Source organism: Camellia sinensis, unplaced genomic scaffold (assembly GCF_055761805.1).
Source record: "Camellia sinensis isolate YWXY unplaced genomic scaffold, ASM5576180v1 Unanchor3, whole genome shotgun sequence".
Taxonomy (NCBI): domain Eukaryota; kingdom Viridiplantae; phylum Streptophyta; class Magnoliopsida; order Ericales; family Theaceae; genus Camellia; species Camellia sinensis.
This window is the reverse complement of record NW_028129178.1, coordinates 6677552-6696683: the sequence shown is the minus strand read 5'-3', so window position 1 is coordinate 6696683 and position 19132 is coordinate 6677552. Positions and strand designations below refer to the sequence as shown.

General features: G+C 39.0%; 2 protein-coding genes across 2 annotated transcripts; both read left to right on the top strand.

The window, feature by feature from the left end:
* The first annotated feature begins 4117 nt into the window (after positions 1 to 4117).
* Positions 4118 to 5260, top strand: LOC114262126 (uncharacterized). Its single transcript, XM_028202482.2, has one exon. It carries the CDS (start codon positions 4118 to 4120, stop codon positions 5258 to 5260), a length of 1143 nt encoding a protein of 380 aa, XP_028058283.2.
* A 6436-nt stretch (positions 5261 to 11696) lies between these two features.
* Positions 11697 to 14634, top strand: LOC145816064 (uncharacterized). The gene is made up of 4 exons (XM_082912311.1): positions 11697 to 12230; positions 12317 to 13004; positions 13611 to 13756; positions 13894 to 14634. The coding sequence occupies exons 1-4, from the start codon at positions 11697 to 11699 to the stop codon at positions 14632 to 14634; spliced, it is 2109 nt and encodes a 702-aa protein (XP_082768437.1).
* The last annotated feature ends 4498 nt before the right edge of the window (positions 14635 to 19132 follow it).

The window sequence follows — 19132 nt, the reverse complement described above, 5'->3', positions numbered from 1 at the left end:
ATAGATACAACCCGTGCATAGTTACTGTAGTAGCCTTTTTAATTTCTCCTGTACACTGTGATTAGTGATAAGATTGTTAAATTATTTTTATAAAAAATCTTAAAAAACATAATTTATATATTAAAAAAATTAAAACAAATATAAATATCTATAATTATCTCATGCATAGCACGGATGATAGGGTAGTCTATACTATATATTAAGCAAAAGGGGGTTTTCAACCCCAAGCCTTGTGGGAGTTTCAATCTCCCAATCTAAATTTTCTGATTTTTTGATTTTAAAAAAAAAAATCTTAGCATTTATTAACTTCTCCCAACCCCCAAGTCTTACCCTCATAATAACACTTTAATGCATTAAGAACAAGCATAAAAAAAATTCTTTGAAATCCAATACATATGAATTTCTTGAGAAGTTCCAACACATATGATTATTATCCCTCATAATAACACTTTAATGCATTAAAAACAAGCATAAAAAAAATTTCTTGAAAAGTCTAACACATATGATTATTATCAAAATATTAAACTTTAATATAATATAATAATAAAAAAAAGACATTTAATTCCTTGAAAAGTCTAACACATATGATTATTATCAAAATATTAAATTTTAATATAATATAAAAAAGGAAAAAAAGAAGACATTTTTTGTCAAAAAAAAAAGACATTCAAAAATCGCAATCTATATATCTGTACTATTTATTAAGTAAAAGGGGGTTTTTAACCCCCAAGCCTTGTGGGAGCTCCAATCTCCCAATCTAAATTTCCTGATTTAGAAAAAAAAAACCTTAGTATTTATTAACTTCTCACATATGAATTTCTTAAAAAGTTCCAACACATATTATTATTATCCCTCCTAATAACATTTTAATGCATTAAGAACAAGTATAAAAAAATTTCTTGAAAAGTCCATCATATATGATTATTATCAAAATATTAAACTTTAATATAATATAAAAAATGAAAAAAAAAAGACATTTAAAAAAAAATATTTAAAAATCGCAATTCACATATATAGATAATTATAAACACAATTATCTAAGGAAAATGGGGTTTTTAACCTATAAGCCTTGTGGGAGTTCCAATATCCTAATCTTAATTTTTTTATTTTTTTATTTAAAAAAAAAAACTCAGCATTTGTTAATTTCTCTCAATCCCCATGCCTTTTGGGAGATTTGGTCAAAATCCCCTCATAATTAAACTTTAATGCATTAAAGACCAGCATAAACAAAATTTCTTGAAAATTTCAACATATCTATCTATCTATATTATACTATCTATCTATCTATATCTATATTTATACTATATATTAAGTAAAAGAGCGTTTTTAACCCTAAGGCCTGTGGGAACTTCAATATCTCAATCTGAATTTTCTAAATTTTTTATTAAAAAAAAAACTCAGCATTTATTAATTTGATCAAAATCCCTTGATCAGCATTTATTAACTTTTTTCAATCCACATGTCTTTCCACATGCCTGCATTTATTGATTTGGTCAAAATCACCTGATCAGCATTTAAAATCCCTCATACAAATAATTATAGATACAATCTGTATATAATTACTGCAATACCCTTTTTAATTTCTCTCATACACTATGGTTAGTGATAAGATTGTTAAATTATTTTTATAAAAATCTTAAAAACATAATTTATATATTAAAAAAATATAAAACAAATATAAATATCTATAATTATCCCGTGCAGAACACGGGTGATGGGCTAGTACAGAAGACGCAAAAATCTACTTCTAAATCTAAGCACTAAGCCTTCCACTTCCTCTTCCCACCTTAACTATTTAGGTAAATTGCGCTTTGCACTCATGTTTCACCATTTTTCACGAAGACTGTGAGAGTTTAAAAAATAAGTCTTTTTGCATTCCCCATGTAAGATATACACAACGTATATAGCAATAAAATCCTTAGAAGAATGGAGAAAGAAGGATGGATTCCGGTATTGAGTCAGAGAGGTAGAAACGGAGGGTGGAGAAAGAAAGATAATGCAAGATTGTTCACAATTTTTGTAGAAGATCTACCCAGATCTATGAACTTGAAGATGATGGGTGACATATTCAGGAAGTTTGGAGTGCTGAAGGGTGTCTACATTCCTCTGAAGAGAAGGAAAGTGAGGAACACTAGATTTGCTTTTGTTCGGTCTGATTGTGAAGTGGCAGCAGAAGTAGCAGTGCAGAAGGCCAATGGGATATGGGTGGGGGATAAGCAATTGGTAGTGAAGCATGCAGACTATGGTAAGAAAGCTAAGGAAGTCAAAACCCGATATCCTCCTCAAAAAAAAGGTTTTCCACGGGGTGGAAGGGGCGAATGCAATGTGTGGAAGCCAATAGCAGGTGTTCGGACGTATGCAGAGGTCATCAAGAATGGTAATGGTATGGAAAGTGGAAGTGTGTCAGTCCAGGCAGAGGAAATAGGAAATGGGTGGCTTTATGAAAGTGTGATGGTTCGTCTTAAAGTTGAATATGCCAATGTTAAGCTTAAAACTGAATTATAGAGGAGGGGCATAGAGAATGTACTAGTGAGGGATGGAGAAGGTAGGGATGTGTTGTTAACTTTCAAATCTAAAGAATGTAGGGATGATAGTTTGGGAACTGTGAAGGAGTGGATAAAGGATTGGTGTGAGGATATTGTGCTGTGGAGTCCTGATTTTCACAAAGTGAGGGAACGTAAGGTGTGGGTATGTTGCTTTGGGATCCCATGGAATCTTTGGAATAGAACAACTATAAATAGAATTGGAAATTTATGGGGGGGAGGTTATTTGTATTGAAGGTGATGTATGCAACCCAGAATCTTTTGAATATGTAAGGATTCAAATTCTAACAAAGTGTATGGAGCCAATTAATAAAGTCATCAATCTGGAGTGCAAAGGATATTCCCATACTGTGAGAGTGTGGGAACAATTATATGGGTTACCTAAGATTTGGGCAGAGAGGAATGATTGTTCTTTGGAGCATGGTAGGGAAGGAGTTTGTAGCTCAAACAATGGTGAGAAGGTTGGTGTAAGGGTAATGGTGATTGATGTGGCTGTAGAAGATGATGACCGGGATGGTGAGTCAGCTCGGGAGCTGGGCCATTCAAAGGAGGTGTGTATTGGGGATGGGCCAGGTAGAGTGAGGTGTAGTGATGAGGTGGAGATGGGGTTACCAAGGCAATCTGAAACAGTGGTGCCAAAGTCTGCAGGTAATGAGCTCGAGGGCAAAGCTGATAGCATCATGAAAGTAGCTGGGAGCATAGGCAACAGCTGTGAGTTGGTAGATCAGAAAAGTAATGAGCAGGTTGTCACGCAAGGTGCTATCAGAAGTTTGAGTGGCTCTTCTATACTCAAACCGGGGATCCATTTAGAGATGGTGCTGGGTCGGAGCAAAGAGGTGGGCCTATGTAATGGGCTTGTGGATATGAGAGAAGGGGTGGAGATGCAAACCCAGGGCTTCAAGGCTGGTCTTCAAAGTGGGCTTAAAGATGGAGTGAGTCCTTTAATGATAGGCTCAGACTTATCAGAAACACAGTGCAACAATTTACGCTCAAGGAAGAAGCACCAGAAGAATAAAGGGAGGAAGAGAGTAGTTACTAAATCTAGTGGATGGAAGATCAAAGAGATGAAGTAGGGGTATCTTCAGCAGCCAAAAAGGTATAGTCACAAAGGAGCTTCCTCTAGTAAATTGGGTTCGAAAGGAGCTTTATGGAGAGCAGCAATTGCGGCAGCATCTGGTTCATAATCAACTGCAAGTGGAGTAGCTAGAAGTAGATCGCTGGTTAATGAGGCTCAGGGCACTATTCATATGGGAAAATTGCTGGGTATAAACTACAAAGGTAAAAAAGAGGAAGTGTTGACCAAAATTATGGACCTTGAGGCAAGGGATAGAGCAAGAAGGGGGGGGGGGGATGTAGTTCCTGCGAATTAATTTAGTTTTTGGGGGTCAGAGTTTAGTGTTAATGGTTATGATGAAGCTACTAACATGGAATGTCAGAGGTTTGGGGGAAAAGGAAAAAAGGACTAAAATAAAGAGGATGTTGAAAGTTAGAGGTATTGATATTGTTCTTCTTCAAGAGACAAAGATGGCCTCCATGTCAGAAAATGAGATAAAATAGCTTTGGCAAGGGATAGAATGGAATTCATGACTATGGATGCTGAAGGCTCTGCTGGTGGCCTATTATGCATATGGGATCCAGGAGTCTTTCAAGTGTCAAGTTGCTACTGTAATAGAAGGTTTATACTTCTCTCTAGGTCCTTATTCTTCTCTTTTGATTCTGTCTTGATCAATGTGTATGCACCAAATGAAGTGGGCCAAAGAGGTAAACTGTGGGAGTGCCTTCTCAAGTTAAGGGAGGAGTATTCTAAGCCCTGGTATATAGGGGGGGATTTTAATGAAATTAGAAATATTGGAGAGAGGAAAGGTTGTTCTAGGAGGGAGAATGTAATGAAAGATTTGAATGATTTTGTTGATAGAAGTGAGCTGAATGATTTGCCCTTATTAGGCAGAAGGTTCACATGGTGTAATGCCAGGGAATGGGAGAAATGGAGCAGAATCGATAGGGTTATGGTGGATCCAAAATGGGTGGAAACCTTTAATTTGAAGTTGTGGGGGCTTCCTAGAGTTTTGTCTGATCATAGTCCTTTACTGTTAATGGAAGATGAGAGAGATTGGGGCCCTAGACCCTTTAGATTTGTTAATGCTTGGACTTTACATCCAAAATTTTTACATTTTGTGGAAAAGTGGTGGAGGGAGCATCAGGTAGAGGGTTGGGCTGGGTTTAGGTTATTTCAGAAACTAAAAGAGCTGAAAATAGCACTTAAACAGTGGAATAGTGAAGTCTTTGGTAATGTAAATACTAAGTTGAAGAAGGTAGAGGATGAGCTTCATATGAATGATTTGTTAGCAGCGGAAAGAGAGCTTGAAGCGGCAGAAAAAACAAGAAAAAGAGAGGCTAAAGTTGAAGCTGGATGTTTAACAAGAATGGCGGAATGGTTGTGGCTCCAAAAATCGAGGCTCAACTGGAATTTTAATGGTGATAAAAACACAAGATATTTTCATGTGTTAGTAAAGTGTAGGCAGAGGAGAAATGAAATTAATTCTCTAACTGTTGGGGATGTGGTGGTTGATGATCCATGTAGAGTTAAGCTAGAGGCCCTAGCCCATTTTCTGAAGCAGTTTTCTGAGGATTGGCAACATAGGCCTGTCTTGGAAGGACCATTTAAGTCAGTGAGGGATAGTCCGTGTTTTGATTTGTTGGAGGCAGAGTTTTTGTAAGGCAGAGGTTTAGGCTGCTATAAAGGGTTGTGATGGGAATAGGGCTCCAGGTCCAGATGGGTTTAACTTGGCTTGCATTCAGAAACTGTGGAAGGTAATGAAGTTCGATGTGCTGAATTTTTTGCCTGAATTTCATAAGAATTGTAAGTTGGCTAAAGGTATTAACAGCTCTTTCATCACTTTGGTACCTAAAAAGGAGAATCCAGTGGGGTTGGCTGACTACAGACCTATCAGTTTGGTTGGGTCGATGTATAAAATTCTTACTAAGGTTCTGTCCTCAAGGCTGAAGGCAGTGATTCCCCAGATTGTGAGTGAAAACCAATCAGCTTTTATTGGAGGAAGGAATATTCTGGATGGTGTTTTGGTGGCCAATGAGGTTGTTGACAGTTGGAAGAAGTCCATAAAGAAAGGTTTGATCATTAAGCTAGATTTTGAGAAAGCTTATGACTCACTGAACTGGGTGTTCCTACTCTCCATGTTGGTCAAGTTTGGGTTTGGGGGAAAATTGGTGGAGTGGATTAAGGTATGTATTACCTTAGCTAGGCTATCTATGCTTATTAATGGCTCTCCTACTAAGGAGTTCAGTCCACAGAGAGGGCTAAGACAAGGAGATTCCTTGTCCCTTTTTCTGTTCATCATAGCTGCAGAGCGTTTAAGCATTTTGATGAATAGAGCTTTGGATCTGGGACTGATTAAGGGGGTGAAGATTGGCTCTGATGGTTTAGTTCTTACTCACCTTTAGTTTGTAGATGATTCTCTGGTATTATGTGAAGCTGATGCAATGGAGGTAAGAAATGTTAAGAAGCTACTGAGGTGCGTTGAGATAATATTAGGCCTGAATATAAACTATCATAAAAGTGTAATATGTGGTGTGGGTATTTCGGCTAAGGAAATGGATGAGTATGCATCAGTGTTGAACTGTGCAGTTAAATGTTTGCCTTTTCAGTACCTCAGTTTAGCGCTGGGGGCAAACCCAAGTAGGAAAACAACTTGGCGGCCTATATTAGACAAATTCAGAAGTAAACTAGCTGGTTGGAAAAGGAAACTTTTGTCATTTGCTGGGCGACTTATTTTAATCAAATCTGTCCTTTCCTCGCTGCCTCTTTATTACCTGTCATTGTTTAAGTTGCCTCAGGAGATTGCTAGAGATTTGGACAAGCTCCAAGCTTCTTTTCTGTGGGGAGGTTCTGATTTGAAGAGGAGGGTTCATTTAGCAAAATGGAAGGAAGTGGCTAAACCTATAGACCAAGGGGGCTTGGGGGTTAGGATAGTAAAGGAGGTTAACAAATGCCTTTTGTTAAAATGGTGGTGGAGGTTTGGTATGGAAAATAAAGCTTTGTGGAGGAGAGTTTTTAGTAGTAAATATAGGATTGAGGAAGGGAATTAGAGCCCTCAAGTAAGCTCTAATGTCAGGTGCTCTAAAATGTGGAAGGATATACTACTACAGTCTGAACAGAGTAGCAATCTGGTGGGTATTTTTCTGGACAACTGTAAGGTGAAAGTGGGTAATGGTAATAGACCTAAGTTTTGGATGGATAAGTGGTGTGAAAACTTGTGCCTTAAAGATGTTTTCCCACTGTTGTACAGGGTGGTAGCTGATAAGAAAGTAACCCTATCTGCTATGATGGTCAAGAAAGAGGAAGCTGGTGAGTGGGTATTTTAGTTTCGAAGGGCTCTGTTCGACTGGGAAAGAGAGGAGGTAATCAGATTGGTAAATCAGATTGAGGCATGTCTTGTTATTAGGTGTCATTCAGAAGATTCTCTTGTTCGGAAAGCTTCAGAATCTGGGAGTTATTCAGTTCAATCTATGTATAAATACTTGGTTGATGGTTTTAGTAACTTCAGCCCAATAAGCAAGAGGATTTGGGTAAAACATGTTCCACCTAGAGTTCAATTCTTTGGATGGCTCGCTTGGAAAGGAAAGCTAAAGACGGCTGAGTTTCTTCACAGGATTGGTGTTCTGCCTGCTAGTTCATCTGTAGTATGCTGCCAATGCAAATCTGGGAAGGAGTCACTTGTCCATGTGCTTCTATTATGCCCAGTGGCTTGGAGAGTGTGGTATAAAATGCTTAGATGGTGGAAGGTACAAGGAGCTCTGCCAGCTTCAGTGGAGACCATTCTTGAATGGTGGTCAGGGATGGGTTTTAGCAAAAAGGAAAGGATGTTGGGGAATGCCCTCCCCTTAGTTGTAATGTGGTCCTTATGGAATCATCGTAATGAATGCTTGTTTTGGGATATTGTCCCAAGTGTGGATGGGATAACGGATCTGATTAAGTTAAAAATGGCTGTGTGGTTTAAGGAAGTATTCAAGGAACATATGTTTTCAGTTCATGATTTCATGTTTAATTTAGAGCGCATCAGATTCATCTTGGGAGGTGGCAAAAGTGTATAAAGTTATGTGGAGGCCTATTCATTGTACCATTCCTTCTGCTGGTTAGTGGCCTGAGCAGTGGATGTGTGTCTGGGGTATAGATGGTGTTTAGAGATGGAGGAGCTGCTATACTTGGTTTGGTTCTTAAGCTTTGATTATGCTATTATGTTAGAGTTTGTCCTTTGGTTCTTTAACTTCTGCTGGCTGTAATTTGAAGTGTTATGGTGGTATGCTGCTAGGCTGCTCCCGTGTGGTTTTGCTGTTGATGCTAGGCTACAATGCTCTGTCTGATTTTCTACAGTATGCTTTTTGTTGTGTATGCTGGAACTATGCATCTGTTCTGCAGTTAGAATGTGTGTTGTTATCTGTTCTGCAATTTAGATCTCAGATCTAGTGTTGGTTGGGTTGAGGACTGTTGTATTGAGCTTCAATAAGTCTAATGGCACTTTCAAAGTTAGTTCCAGTTATAGCAACCAATTGTTACATTTAGTTCTGCAAAATATTTCCTTAGTTGCCTTTTCAGTTCTCTACTATTTGGGTGCCCTTTTCAGTCTGGTGCTTTCTTAGAGTTGTTTTACTGTTAGACCTGATTGCTGATTGCTGATTGATCTCAGTGATGTTTCTGCTGTTCTGAGGTTTGGTGATGAAGGGTTGGTTATTGTTCATATTTTGGTGTATTTTGCCACCTAGTTGGTGCTTTTTTTGGTTTTCTTGGGTTTTTCCTTGTCTTGCCTTGCTTGTTGGTTTCTCACCAACTAGGAGGTTCGAGCTTCTTCTAGCTTCAAGCTCCTCTTTATTGATGTATTTCAGTTGTTTTCATCAATAAAGTTTTCTTTGCCGATAAAAAAAAAAATGTTTCACCATTTTTCATTTTAGTAGTTTCATTTTTTCACTTAGGCCCTTAACATTTCAAACTTTTCCCAATTTGCTCCAATAGCTAACATCTTTCAAAAAATACCATGTTGGTAGCCATGTGACAAAGTAACTCATTATTGAATAAATTACACTATACCGCTTCAAGTTTTAGTAATTTCATATGTAGCCCTTTAAGTTTTTGTTTCCCGTTTTGGTGTCACGCCCCGATTTTCAAAATTTTAATTAGTCAAAGACTAATTAACTTAAGCATGATCTTTTAATAGATAATATCTCTTTCAACCATATTCCTTCTAGAAATCACTTTACTCGTATGGGTCTTAGACTCAAATTATGTTTTTGAGAACATTTTTTTTATATTTTTATAATTTTTTTAGATCCATGAAATTTAGATGTACCTAAAAAGTAATATATTTGTGAAGAAGTCTAAAAATAATTCACTAAATTTGTATTTTTTTAAAAAAATTTCTTCATAGATATTTTATTTGTTAAGTATATCTAGAATTTTCCATATAGAATAGGTATATTTAAAAAGTACAAAAAAAAAATAATTAAACTATTAAAAAAATCAATAAATATTCAAAAGCAATTTTCAAAATGTAAATCAAACAAAATGAATAAAATGGACACAAATAAATAATTTAAATGCATTTGTGATGTTGTAATAAATAACACTAAATAATTTTTGCTAACTAGAGTGGGTAACCCTTGTGAGGTGGATTGCTTTAATCTATGGGTCTCATCATTGGCTTGGGCCATTTTTCTAATTTTATTCTCACTCTCCTTCATATCCTCTCCATTATTTCACACACCCTTTATTATTATATGTTCGTAATATGTTACCTCATAAATAATAATATTCTTTAAACATATAACCTATGTCATTATTAACCATACCAGTTCCACAATATTTTGTTTCAACAAATTTGCCCTTTTGTTGCACCACTCTCTTTTCTCATTAATATATATTTTTTTAGTTGTTTATACATGGTTATGATAGCAATATTACATATCCAAAAGCAATATTCAACAACATTTAAAAATTTGTGAATCAAATTTATTCTAAATCTAATTAGCAAAACATCAAATAACATGGAATGAAAAATTAAACTAAATTAAAAAATGGATCAACGGAGAGGAGGGAATGGCGGTTGGATCCTGATTGTGCATCAACGGAGAGGAGGTGCTTCTCGGAGCAACGACGTTAGGAATGGCCTATTTACTGTATTTGTGGATAATCTCCTAGGTTCTATGGATGCAAAATCTCTATTCAAACTTTTTACAAAGTTCGGCATAGTAAAAGATGTCTTCATCCCTTTCAAAAGAAGGAAAATGACAAACTCTAGATTTGGGTTTATGCGGTTTGACTGTCATGTAGCATCAGATATTGCAGTCCAGAAAGCTAATGGACTTTTGGTAGATGACAGAGTACTCGAAGTCAAGCATGCTACCTATGTCAGGCGCACCATGGATGCGCACAGCAGAGGAAGGCCCCAACCCATCCGAGGTGCTGCTGAAGCACTCAGAAGAAAGGGTAAAATACCTTTTGTTGGTCACAGATCTTATGCAGAGGTTCTACAAGGCGCTCCAACCAATACAGCTAGGTCAGTAAGCTTAACCATCAATGTTAATGAAGATGGTCATGGTTGGCTATATGAAAGTGTAATTATCCAACTCAATTCGGAATACTCCATCAGGAGCATTAGAGATGTTCTGAAGAGGAATGGGTTAACTCAAGTTGTGGTCAGAGAGGGAGGAGGCCGTGATGCAGTTTTGACCTTTACCTCCCAAGTGGAGTTGAAATCCAATATTCACAACATCAAGGAATGGTTTAAAGATTGAAGCCAGTTCGTGTTGGAATGGAGGCCAGGTATCCAACTTGTTCAGGAGAGATGTGTGTGGTTGAGGTGCCAGGGTATACCTTTAAACCTATTTAATAAGAATACACTATATACCATTGGAAACCTGTGAGGGACAGTCCTCAATCTAGAAGGTGATATTAACCAACCAAAATCTTTCTCTTACTCCAGAATCAAAGTGGTTACAACAAGCATGGAGCTCATCAACAAAACCATTAACCTGGAAATCAAGGGTAAACTTCACCCAATCCTTGTATGTGAAGAGTTTCTTGTCAACCCACTGGAGTCCAGCAGTAAGATGCAAAATGGGACGGAAGATTGCAGCTCCATTGCAGGTTACTGTAGGCTCAAGGAAGCTTGACTTTCAGAGGTGAATTACAAGAGGACCGAAGATGATGATGAGGAGGCAGTGGGGTGTGACATGTTGCTGCTGTAATCATCCCTTCCAATGAGGTGGCACTAACGAAGGGGCTTATTCACTGTTACAATCGAGAGAAGGTAGATACAGTGGTTGAGGATTCACTGTGTGATGTAGAGCTCAGTAGACCTAGTGCAGTAGGTGTGCAAGAAGCAATGATGCAGAAGCGTGTACCCTGCCTAAAGAGCTATGATGAACCCCTAAGATGTGTTTAGCAAGCTTTATCTTCTGGTGTCTTAAAAAGTCTGAGTGGACCACCTGATGGTCTTGGGCCTGGCATTAATTTGGAGGTGGACTTGGGCCTTCCTCTTTATGTGCATTCAGTTATTAACTCTTTGAATTTTCCAGCTAATTCTCAGATCAATAGGCCTAGTTGTAACAGCCCACCTGGGTGCAACCCTCATGCTCCATCTAAATCCACTGGGCCACATACAAATGGTGTCATTAATGGGTTGGATATTCTGGGTCTTCATGATCAAGCTCAAGTTGGATCTTCTGCTACCATCCTCGATCGTTTGCGACCTATCAAGAAACCAGGAAAAAGGAAAGCTCAGATGGAGGGCTTCTCTCGATTTGCTAGACTCTATGGCCACAAAGCTGTAGAACTTGCTAAACACTCCTCTAAGGCTGTTATCTTAGACTAGCAGCTGCTGCTCTTGCACACTCTGATCTCTCTAAGGGTGAATCAAGCTTGCATAGTTATTTGCTTAAAAAATCCAAAGCCACTCTTCAACTGGGGAAGAATCTTGGAGTAAACTTCTGAGGAGAAGAAAAAGTTGTGCTGGATAAGATCATTGATCTGGAACTTCAGGATAAAGAAAGACTTACCAAAGATGGTAAGGATAAGTTGTAATAGCAGCAGCTGGGGGAGTTCAGAGTGTCCATTTTCTTTCTTTATGAAGCTCCTGTCATGGAATGTTAGGGGGATTGGTAAGTCGAATAAAAAAGTTACTAAAAGATAGGCATTTTGATATTGCTTTCCTTCAAGAAACTAAGAAGGTGGTTGATTCAGTTATTGCAGCTAAAGGAATTTGGGGAAGCAGAAACATGGACTTCTTATCTGTGGATCCGGTTGGAACAGCAGGAGGGCTCCTTTGCATTTGGGATCCTGATGTTTTCCAGTTAACTGGCAATTGTTGTAACAGAAGATTTATTTTAATCTCAGGCATATTATACAATTCATTTGATTATGTTTTGCTTAATGTATATGCACCTAATGATGTCAGCAGTCGATCTATTTTTTGGAATAGTCTTCTTAACCTCAAAGCTTCTTTCCCCAATCCTTGGTGCTTGGGAGGTGATCTCAATGAAATAAGGAATATGGGTGAGAGAATTGATTGCTCCAGAAGCGACAGGGGAATGAAATATCTCAATGACTTTATAGATAAATGTGAGCTGAATGACCTACCTCTTTTGGGAATGAAGTATACCTGGTGTAATGCTCAGGAGGCACAGAAATGGAGCAGAATTGATAGAGTCTTGCTAAGCCCAGAGTGGTTGATTCACTTTAAAATGAAGCTTTGGGGATTGCCTAGACTAATATCAAATCACTGCCCTCTACTACTGATGAAGATGAAAGAGATTGGGGCCCTAAACCATTTAGGTTTATCAATGCTTGGATTTTCCATCCTAGCTTCTCTTCTCTTTTTAAGTCTTGCTGGGAAAACACTAATGTTGTGGGCTGGGCTGGGTTTATTATCCAACAAAAACTGAAACACCTGAAGGTAGAATTAAAGAAATGGAATTCTAAAGTGTTTGGCAATGTCTCAACTAATCTCAAGGCTGTAGAGAATGAATTACATGAAATAGATATCACTGCTGAGGTTAGAGAACTACTTGATTCAGAAAAGGCTAGAAAAAGGGTGGTCAGAGGTGAAGTGTGGCAGCTTTATAGAAGAATGGAGTGGTTATGGCATCAAAAATCCAGAGTGAATTGGTCCCTGCAGGGGGACAAAAATACCAAGTTCTTTCATGTTATTGCAAGTACTAGGCAAAGTCGCAACATGATCAATTCTATTACAGTCAATGGTGTATCTGTTAAGGATCCTAGCAAAGTCAAGCATGAAGCTTTAAGTCACTTCAGGACCCACTTCCATGATAGTTGGGTTAACAGGCCTACTTTACACGGGGAGTTCAAATCAATTGAGGCCATCACTGTCTCCCAACATCTTATTCCAGAATTCTCTGTTGCTGAAGTTTGGGCAGCCATAAATGAATATGATGGTAACAAAGCTCCAGGCCCCGATGGTTTTAATATGTTATGTTATCAGAAATTTTGAAAAGTCATGAAGCATGAGGTTATGTAGTTCTTTAAATATTTCCATAACCATAGTAGGCTTACCTATGGAATAAACAACTCCTTCATCACCCTTATTCCCAAGATTGATAATCCCAGCAACCTGTTTGACTATAGACCCATCAGCCTGGTTGGTTCACTCTACAAAACTTTGGCAAAAGTCCTAGCACATAGATTGAAGTTAGTGATGCCATTAATCATTGGTGAAACTCAGACAGCTTTTATAGGAGGTAGGAGCATCCTAGATGGGGTGTTTATTGCTAATGAAGTGGCTGATAGTTGAAAGAAGGCCAAGCTGCAAGGGCTGATTATCAAGTTGGACTTCGAGAAAGCTTTTGATTCAGTTAATTGGGAATTCTTGTTCTCTTTGATGTTTAGTTTTGGGTTTGGGTCCAAATGGGTCTTTTGGATGAAAACTTGTGTATCTACTACTCATATCTCCAACCTCGTGAATGGATCACCAACGCAAGAGTTCTCTCTGTAAAGAGGTCTTAGGCAAGGTGACCCATTATCACCTTTCCTTTTCAATATAGTGGTTGAAGGGCTCAATATTCTTCTCACCAGAGCACTTTATCTTGGCATCCTCAATGGAGTTCGGGTTGGGGCTCATGAGGTTCTTATATCTCATCTTCAATTTGCGGATGACTCTATTCTTTTCTGTGAAGTTGATATGGACCAGGTAGTAATTATCAAAAGAGTACTTCGATGTTTTGAAGTCCTATCCGGACTGAGAATCAACTACCACAAAAGTGTGGTCTGTGGGGTGGTGTGGCAGCTGAGTCATTGCATTCTTTTGTTAACCTCTTGAATTGCAAGGTACGTAGCTTGCCCTTGAAATTCTTAGGGCTACCTCTGGATGCCAACCCAAGTAGGAAATCCACTTGGAAACCAATGCTTGACAACATTAGATCAAGACTATCAGGCTGGATGAGGAAATTGCTATCCTTTGCTAGAAGATTAACCTTGATCAAGTCTGCCTTATCAAGCCTAACTGTTTACTACCTTTCTCTCTTCAAGATGCCGGAAGGTGTGGCTCGAGAATTTGAAAAGATTGAAGCTGCTTTCTTGTGGGGTGGTAATGAACTAAAAAGAAAAGTTCATTTGGTGAAATGGACTAAGGTCACAAAGAGTTCTGCACAGGGAGGTTTGGGCATTAGGAGGATTAGAGATGTGAATGTAAGCCTGCTTCTCAAATGGTGGTGGAAATTTGGGAATCAAATAAATGCACTATGGAGGAAAATTGTCTGCAGCAAATACAAAATTGAAATGCATAGTTGGCATCCTCCTGTCACTTCTTCTTACAAGCACTCTAGGGTGTGGAAGGATATTTCCTTCATTGGGATTCAAAATAGTAACATCTTCAATTTCTTCCTAGAAAACTGCAAAATCAAGGTCGGGGATGGCAGCAGAATCAAATTTTGGCATGATAAGTGGTGTGGTGTTTCTTGTCTCAAGGAGGAGTTCCCCTCTCTATTCAACCTTTCTACAGAAAAGAATGGTTCTCTCCACCAATTTTATGCTAGGAAAACCAGCAACTCTGATTGGCACTTCCTTTAGAGAAGAGTATTGTATGCTTGGGAGCTGGCTGATGAAGTGAGATTAATTGCTTTGTTATCCTCTGCTCCTTCACTGAACCCAGTTAGTGCTGATAGTCTGTCTTGGGCTTCTTCATCTACAGGTTCATGCTCTTTCTCAGTGTCTTCTTTATATTCCTTCAGCACTTCTCTTCATAGGTCTAATCTTAGTATTAGCAAATTTATTTGGAGTAACATTTTACCACCCAAAGTCCATTTCTTTGGGTGGCTGGCCTGGTATAGACACCCCATTTTTGACCGCCCTTAAGACTTGGGCGTTACTGATGGTTTACTTGGTGCTGAAAGTTGTGCAGTGCAAAGGTTTGGTTTCTTTGGCAAGGAGAGTCAAATCCCAACCTTACACCTCATTTTGGACCAAAGCTATTTTGAATGGTTTTTAGACCTTAAAACCCTCTCTTTCAAAATATTTTTGAAATAAAGTTTCTACGATGTTGCGCTTTTCGGTAAACCGAGCGAGGACAAAGTGGAAATGAATGAAAGAGAGATGAAATATTTGAAAAATCTTTCAAAACACCTTGTTTAGGGGTTCGGAGTTGAAGAAAGGAGGAAAGGAGAGAAGAAAACTAGTTTGGGAGAAGTTCGGCATGAATCCGGGAAGGATCGAAACTAAGCGGCTTCACCAAAACAGGAATAAATTTTTACATAGTTGGAATTTTGATGCAAGGCTTCCACCATTGGAAAGTTTACTTCTGGGGCTTCAATTTGGATACAAGAATGACCTGAAACGGAGTCCAGATGAAGGAGTTATGGCCATTTGAAGTTGGATCTAGAAAACAGAATTTTGCTTGCCGACCAGGAAAACTGGCTGGCCGACCAGAAAAGTGGTCGGCCGACCAGATAAGTGGTCTGCAGGTCCCAAACTCAGATTTTTTGAAGATATTTTATCTCCACCTATCTTTCACAACCTCCAGCTGTTCCATAGACAGATATTTCGAACCAACTCTTGCTTTTTGCTATATATGAGCCATATCTCCCATTTTTGCAAAGAAGAACATTGAAGCAAGTTTTGGGGAGTCTCTCTCTCTAAAGTCTTTCTCTCTCTATAATTTTGAAGAGCAAAACTCTCTCCCTCCCTAGAATTCTCTCATTCTCTTCTTGTTTTTGAGCTTTAAGCTTAGAATTCTCTACACTCTTGCAAAGAGACCCTTGATCAAACTTAACCACCATTGGGCTGAGATTCTTTGAGAATCATTTGGAGCTCCAAAAGGCTAATTTTTGCTCAGATTTTGGCTGGTTTTGCTGCTGTCCTTCAAGGTGCTTCAAGGGTAAGCACTTGTCCCTTTAAACCTTTGCTTTGCATGCTTGTTTTACCACCTTTGTAAACTGTTTTTGGGGTGGTGTTGAACTAAAAAAACCTTTGTTTTTCCTCTGTTTTTCAGTCCTAATAGTGTTAGTTTGTGCCTTGCTTGGCTAGGGGGTTTTCCTCCCTTTTGCTCCTTAGCTTGTAAAGCCTCTTGAGCCATCTTTCACCACCTTTCAAACTAACTTTTTTGGCCTTTAAACCACTGAATTCCAAAGGAATTTCAGTGGTGAAAATGGAGTTTTGAGGTCCCAAATGGGTGGGGGTTGTCCCCCCTCCCCTTCTCTTGTTTACTTGTGTTGATAGCCCATCAAAAGAGCATGTATTTCTATCTTCTTGAGGCTTTGTTTGAGCATTTTTTTGTAACTTTTAGGACCTGCCATAACTCTGTTTTAGGCTGGTTTGGTCACCTCTTGTATGCTTTATACACTTGTAGTGTAAGTCCTCTTTACTAGCCTTGCATGCCTAACGAGTGAGCTTGTTATCCTAGCATGTGTTGACTTGGTATTAGTCCATTTTTGGTGTTATTTTGACATGCCATAACTCTAATATTTTTTGGTTAAGTCATCTCATGCTTGGTTTTGGTAGGTGTAGTGTAATCCTCCTTGTTCGCTTTGCATGCTTGTTGTTTTGGCTCTTCATGCTAGCTTGTTTTGGCTACACTCCGTGCATGTTTTAGCCTTGATTTGACATACTCTAGGACTGTTTTGGGTTGTATTGGCCATATGCTTCATGTATTGCATAGCTATAGTGTAAGTGCCTACGCTAGTTTCAAACTTTGAGTCTCCTAGCATGCTTCATTTGTAACATGTAAATGATTTGGCATCATTTCACATGTTATTTCAGAGAATATAGCATTGCCATGTTCCCATTCCTTTCACCCTTTGAGTGCCTTTAAGGGTCATGCATTGTTGCATTGTTTGTGGCCTAATGTGTATGCATGCTTGTCTAGATCTTTGAGCTCCCATCTCAGCATGATTTGGTTTTTGTTTTGACCTATTTGAGCTTTGTCCATGGTTAGTTCAATCATTGGTGCCATGTGTTGCATGACTCCTGTGTAATTCCGTGTAGTAGCCTTGTGCCTTAGGCCTCCTAGTATGCTATGCTTATGTTGTTTGGATGATTCGACATCATTTCATACATGATTTTAGAGCTTGTAGTGTTGTTACACTTCCATATTTGTCACTCCATGCTCATGTTTGAGAGTTGTGCTCTTATGCTCAATTGCTGAGCCAAGGCATGAGCATGCATCATCTTGCATTTCATGCCATCATTTCAGCATTGTAGCCATTGTTTTGGGCATGATTGAGGTCTGTCTATATTCGGTTTAAGTCCATTGAGCATGTTGTTTGAATGTTGTTGTTTGCATTGTGTTTGCATGTTGTTTGCATGTGCATACATTGCATTGAGTTTGCATGCCATTAGATTTGATAAGTTGATCATGCATGCATTGCATTGTGTTTGGATAAGGTGTTAGTCCAAACACGAGAAACGAGTGACGTTTCATACTTGAAGTGATGAAATGTGCCTCATTTCTCGGTCGCCGACCCTCTTGATCATGCATGACAGAGGTTAAGGCCCTTAAGTGTTATTTGTGCATTCATTTACATTGAATTGTGCAATCTTGGCTTCTCGGCCATCGTGCATTGCGATGCTCGGTTGGTGGCCCGAGAGTCGAGAACTACACTCCCTTGAGCTTAAGAAATGATAGGGAGTGTGGTTGTGCACACATATCTTGCAAATACATTGTCGTGCCCCTTCTTGTTCTCTGTTGCAGCAAACTGGAGAAGTGCAGAATTTTCTGGTCGGCAGACCAGTAAAAGTGGCTGGCCAACCACTTTTTCTGGTCTGCAGCAAAGGTAAGTGGTCGGCAGGTGGTTGGCAACACCAATAAGTGGTCGGCAATGCTCTTGGAGGTCTCCATGATGAAGTAGAAGCTATCTGGAGGTTTGTACAGTGCTTTTGTCACGACCCAAACCCGGCCCCACGGGTTTAGCACCGTAACCGGCCAGTAATCCGAGATTACCGAAGGCCTGCAGGTCAGTAATACAGTAAAACAGAGTACAGGGCCTGGCGGAAGCCAAAACAGTAAATAAACAATGCCCAATGAGCTGCGACAGTCTATATGAAAAGATTTTTCATACATTTATACGTAAACAGTACAAAACGGTATGCACAATATTTACAATCATTCAGACTAGGGACTCAACCCTAGATAACAGTACGGTAAACATTCAATCTATACAAAACAGTGAAACAGTACAAAAGGGGGAATTGTAAAACACCCCTAAGCCCTAACACGTTAGGCTCGGAACCTCGCAGTGAGGCACAAAGGCTGGCTTGACAAAACTGGAGTAACCCTGACGCCTCTAGCTTCAATCCGGTGCCTGTACACCTACATATATATATGAGCAGTGAGCTAAAGCCCAGTGAATAACATAAAGCGTAAAGGGGTTTAGAATGAATGTCTTTACAGTAATGAAAACAGTTCATTTCAATCAGTATTTCAGTTGCTCAGTACAGTAAACAGTCATATGTGGTACATCCATTAGCATAACAGTAACAGTAGGTCTTAAAAGACCGAACAGTAATGATGGCCATCAGTCAGTAAATAGTAGTGGTTCCAACGAGGGAACCGACAGAGAATTCTGTCGCAGTAACAGTAAGCAGTAGGTGCCAAGGTTGCCACAATACAGTTCAGAATATAGGACATACATTCATTCAGTTAACAGTAATCAGTTCAGAAAACAGTACAGTTCAGTTGTTCAGAAAATAATCATTTGTGAACATATCTTTACACATTCGTTACTCACAGAGTTCGGGCTACAGTATGCTAGAGCGTGTCTCTCCAGTCGCCAACCCTACACAATTAACAGATTGAACACACTAAGCTACACAGCTGGGAAAGATAATAATTTAACCCCTAATGCCTCGGTGTGTTCTACATCTATATCCTCAACAAGATGTCTACAAGTAGGCCTAAGAATGCCTAGAATGAGATGAGGATGCAAAGATGCACATTTAAAAGCATTTTCAGAAAAACAGAGTTCCGCTCGAGCGCAGGTTTCCCCGCTCGAGCGGTAATGCAACAAAGGTACACGCTCGAGCGTAAACTTTCCCGCTCGAGCGTACTGTAAAAGTACTGGATGGGTGAAATCTC

Coding starts and splice junctions, on each gene's coding strand:
- LOC114262126 (XM_028202482.2), top strand. CDS start 4,118: ATGGAATTCATGACTATGGATGCTGAAGGCTCTGCTGGTGGCCTATTA.
- LOC145816064 (XM_082912311.1), top strand. CDS start 11,697: ATGTTAGGGGGATTGGTAAGTCGAATAAAAAAGTTACTAAAAGATAGG. Junction 12,231..12,316: donor CCTGGTGTAATGCTCAGGAG/GCACAGAAATGG, acceptor GGGATTGCCTAG/ACTAATATCAAATCACTGCC. Junction 13,005..13,610: donor AGCCATAAATGAATATGATG/GTAACAAAGCTC, acceptor TTTTCAATATAG/TGGTTGAAGGGCTCAATATT.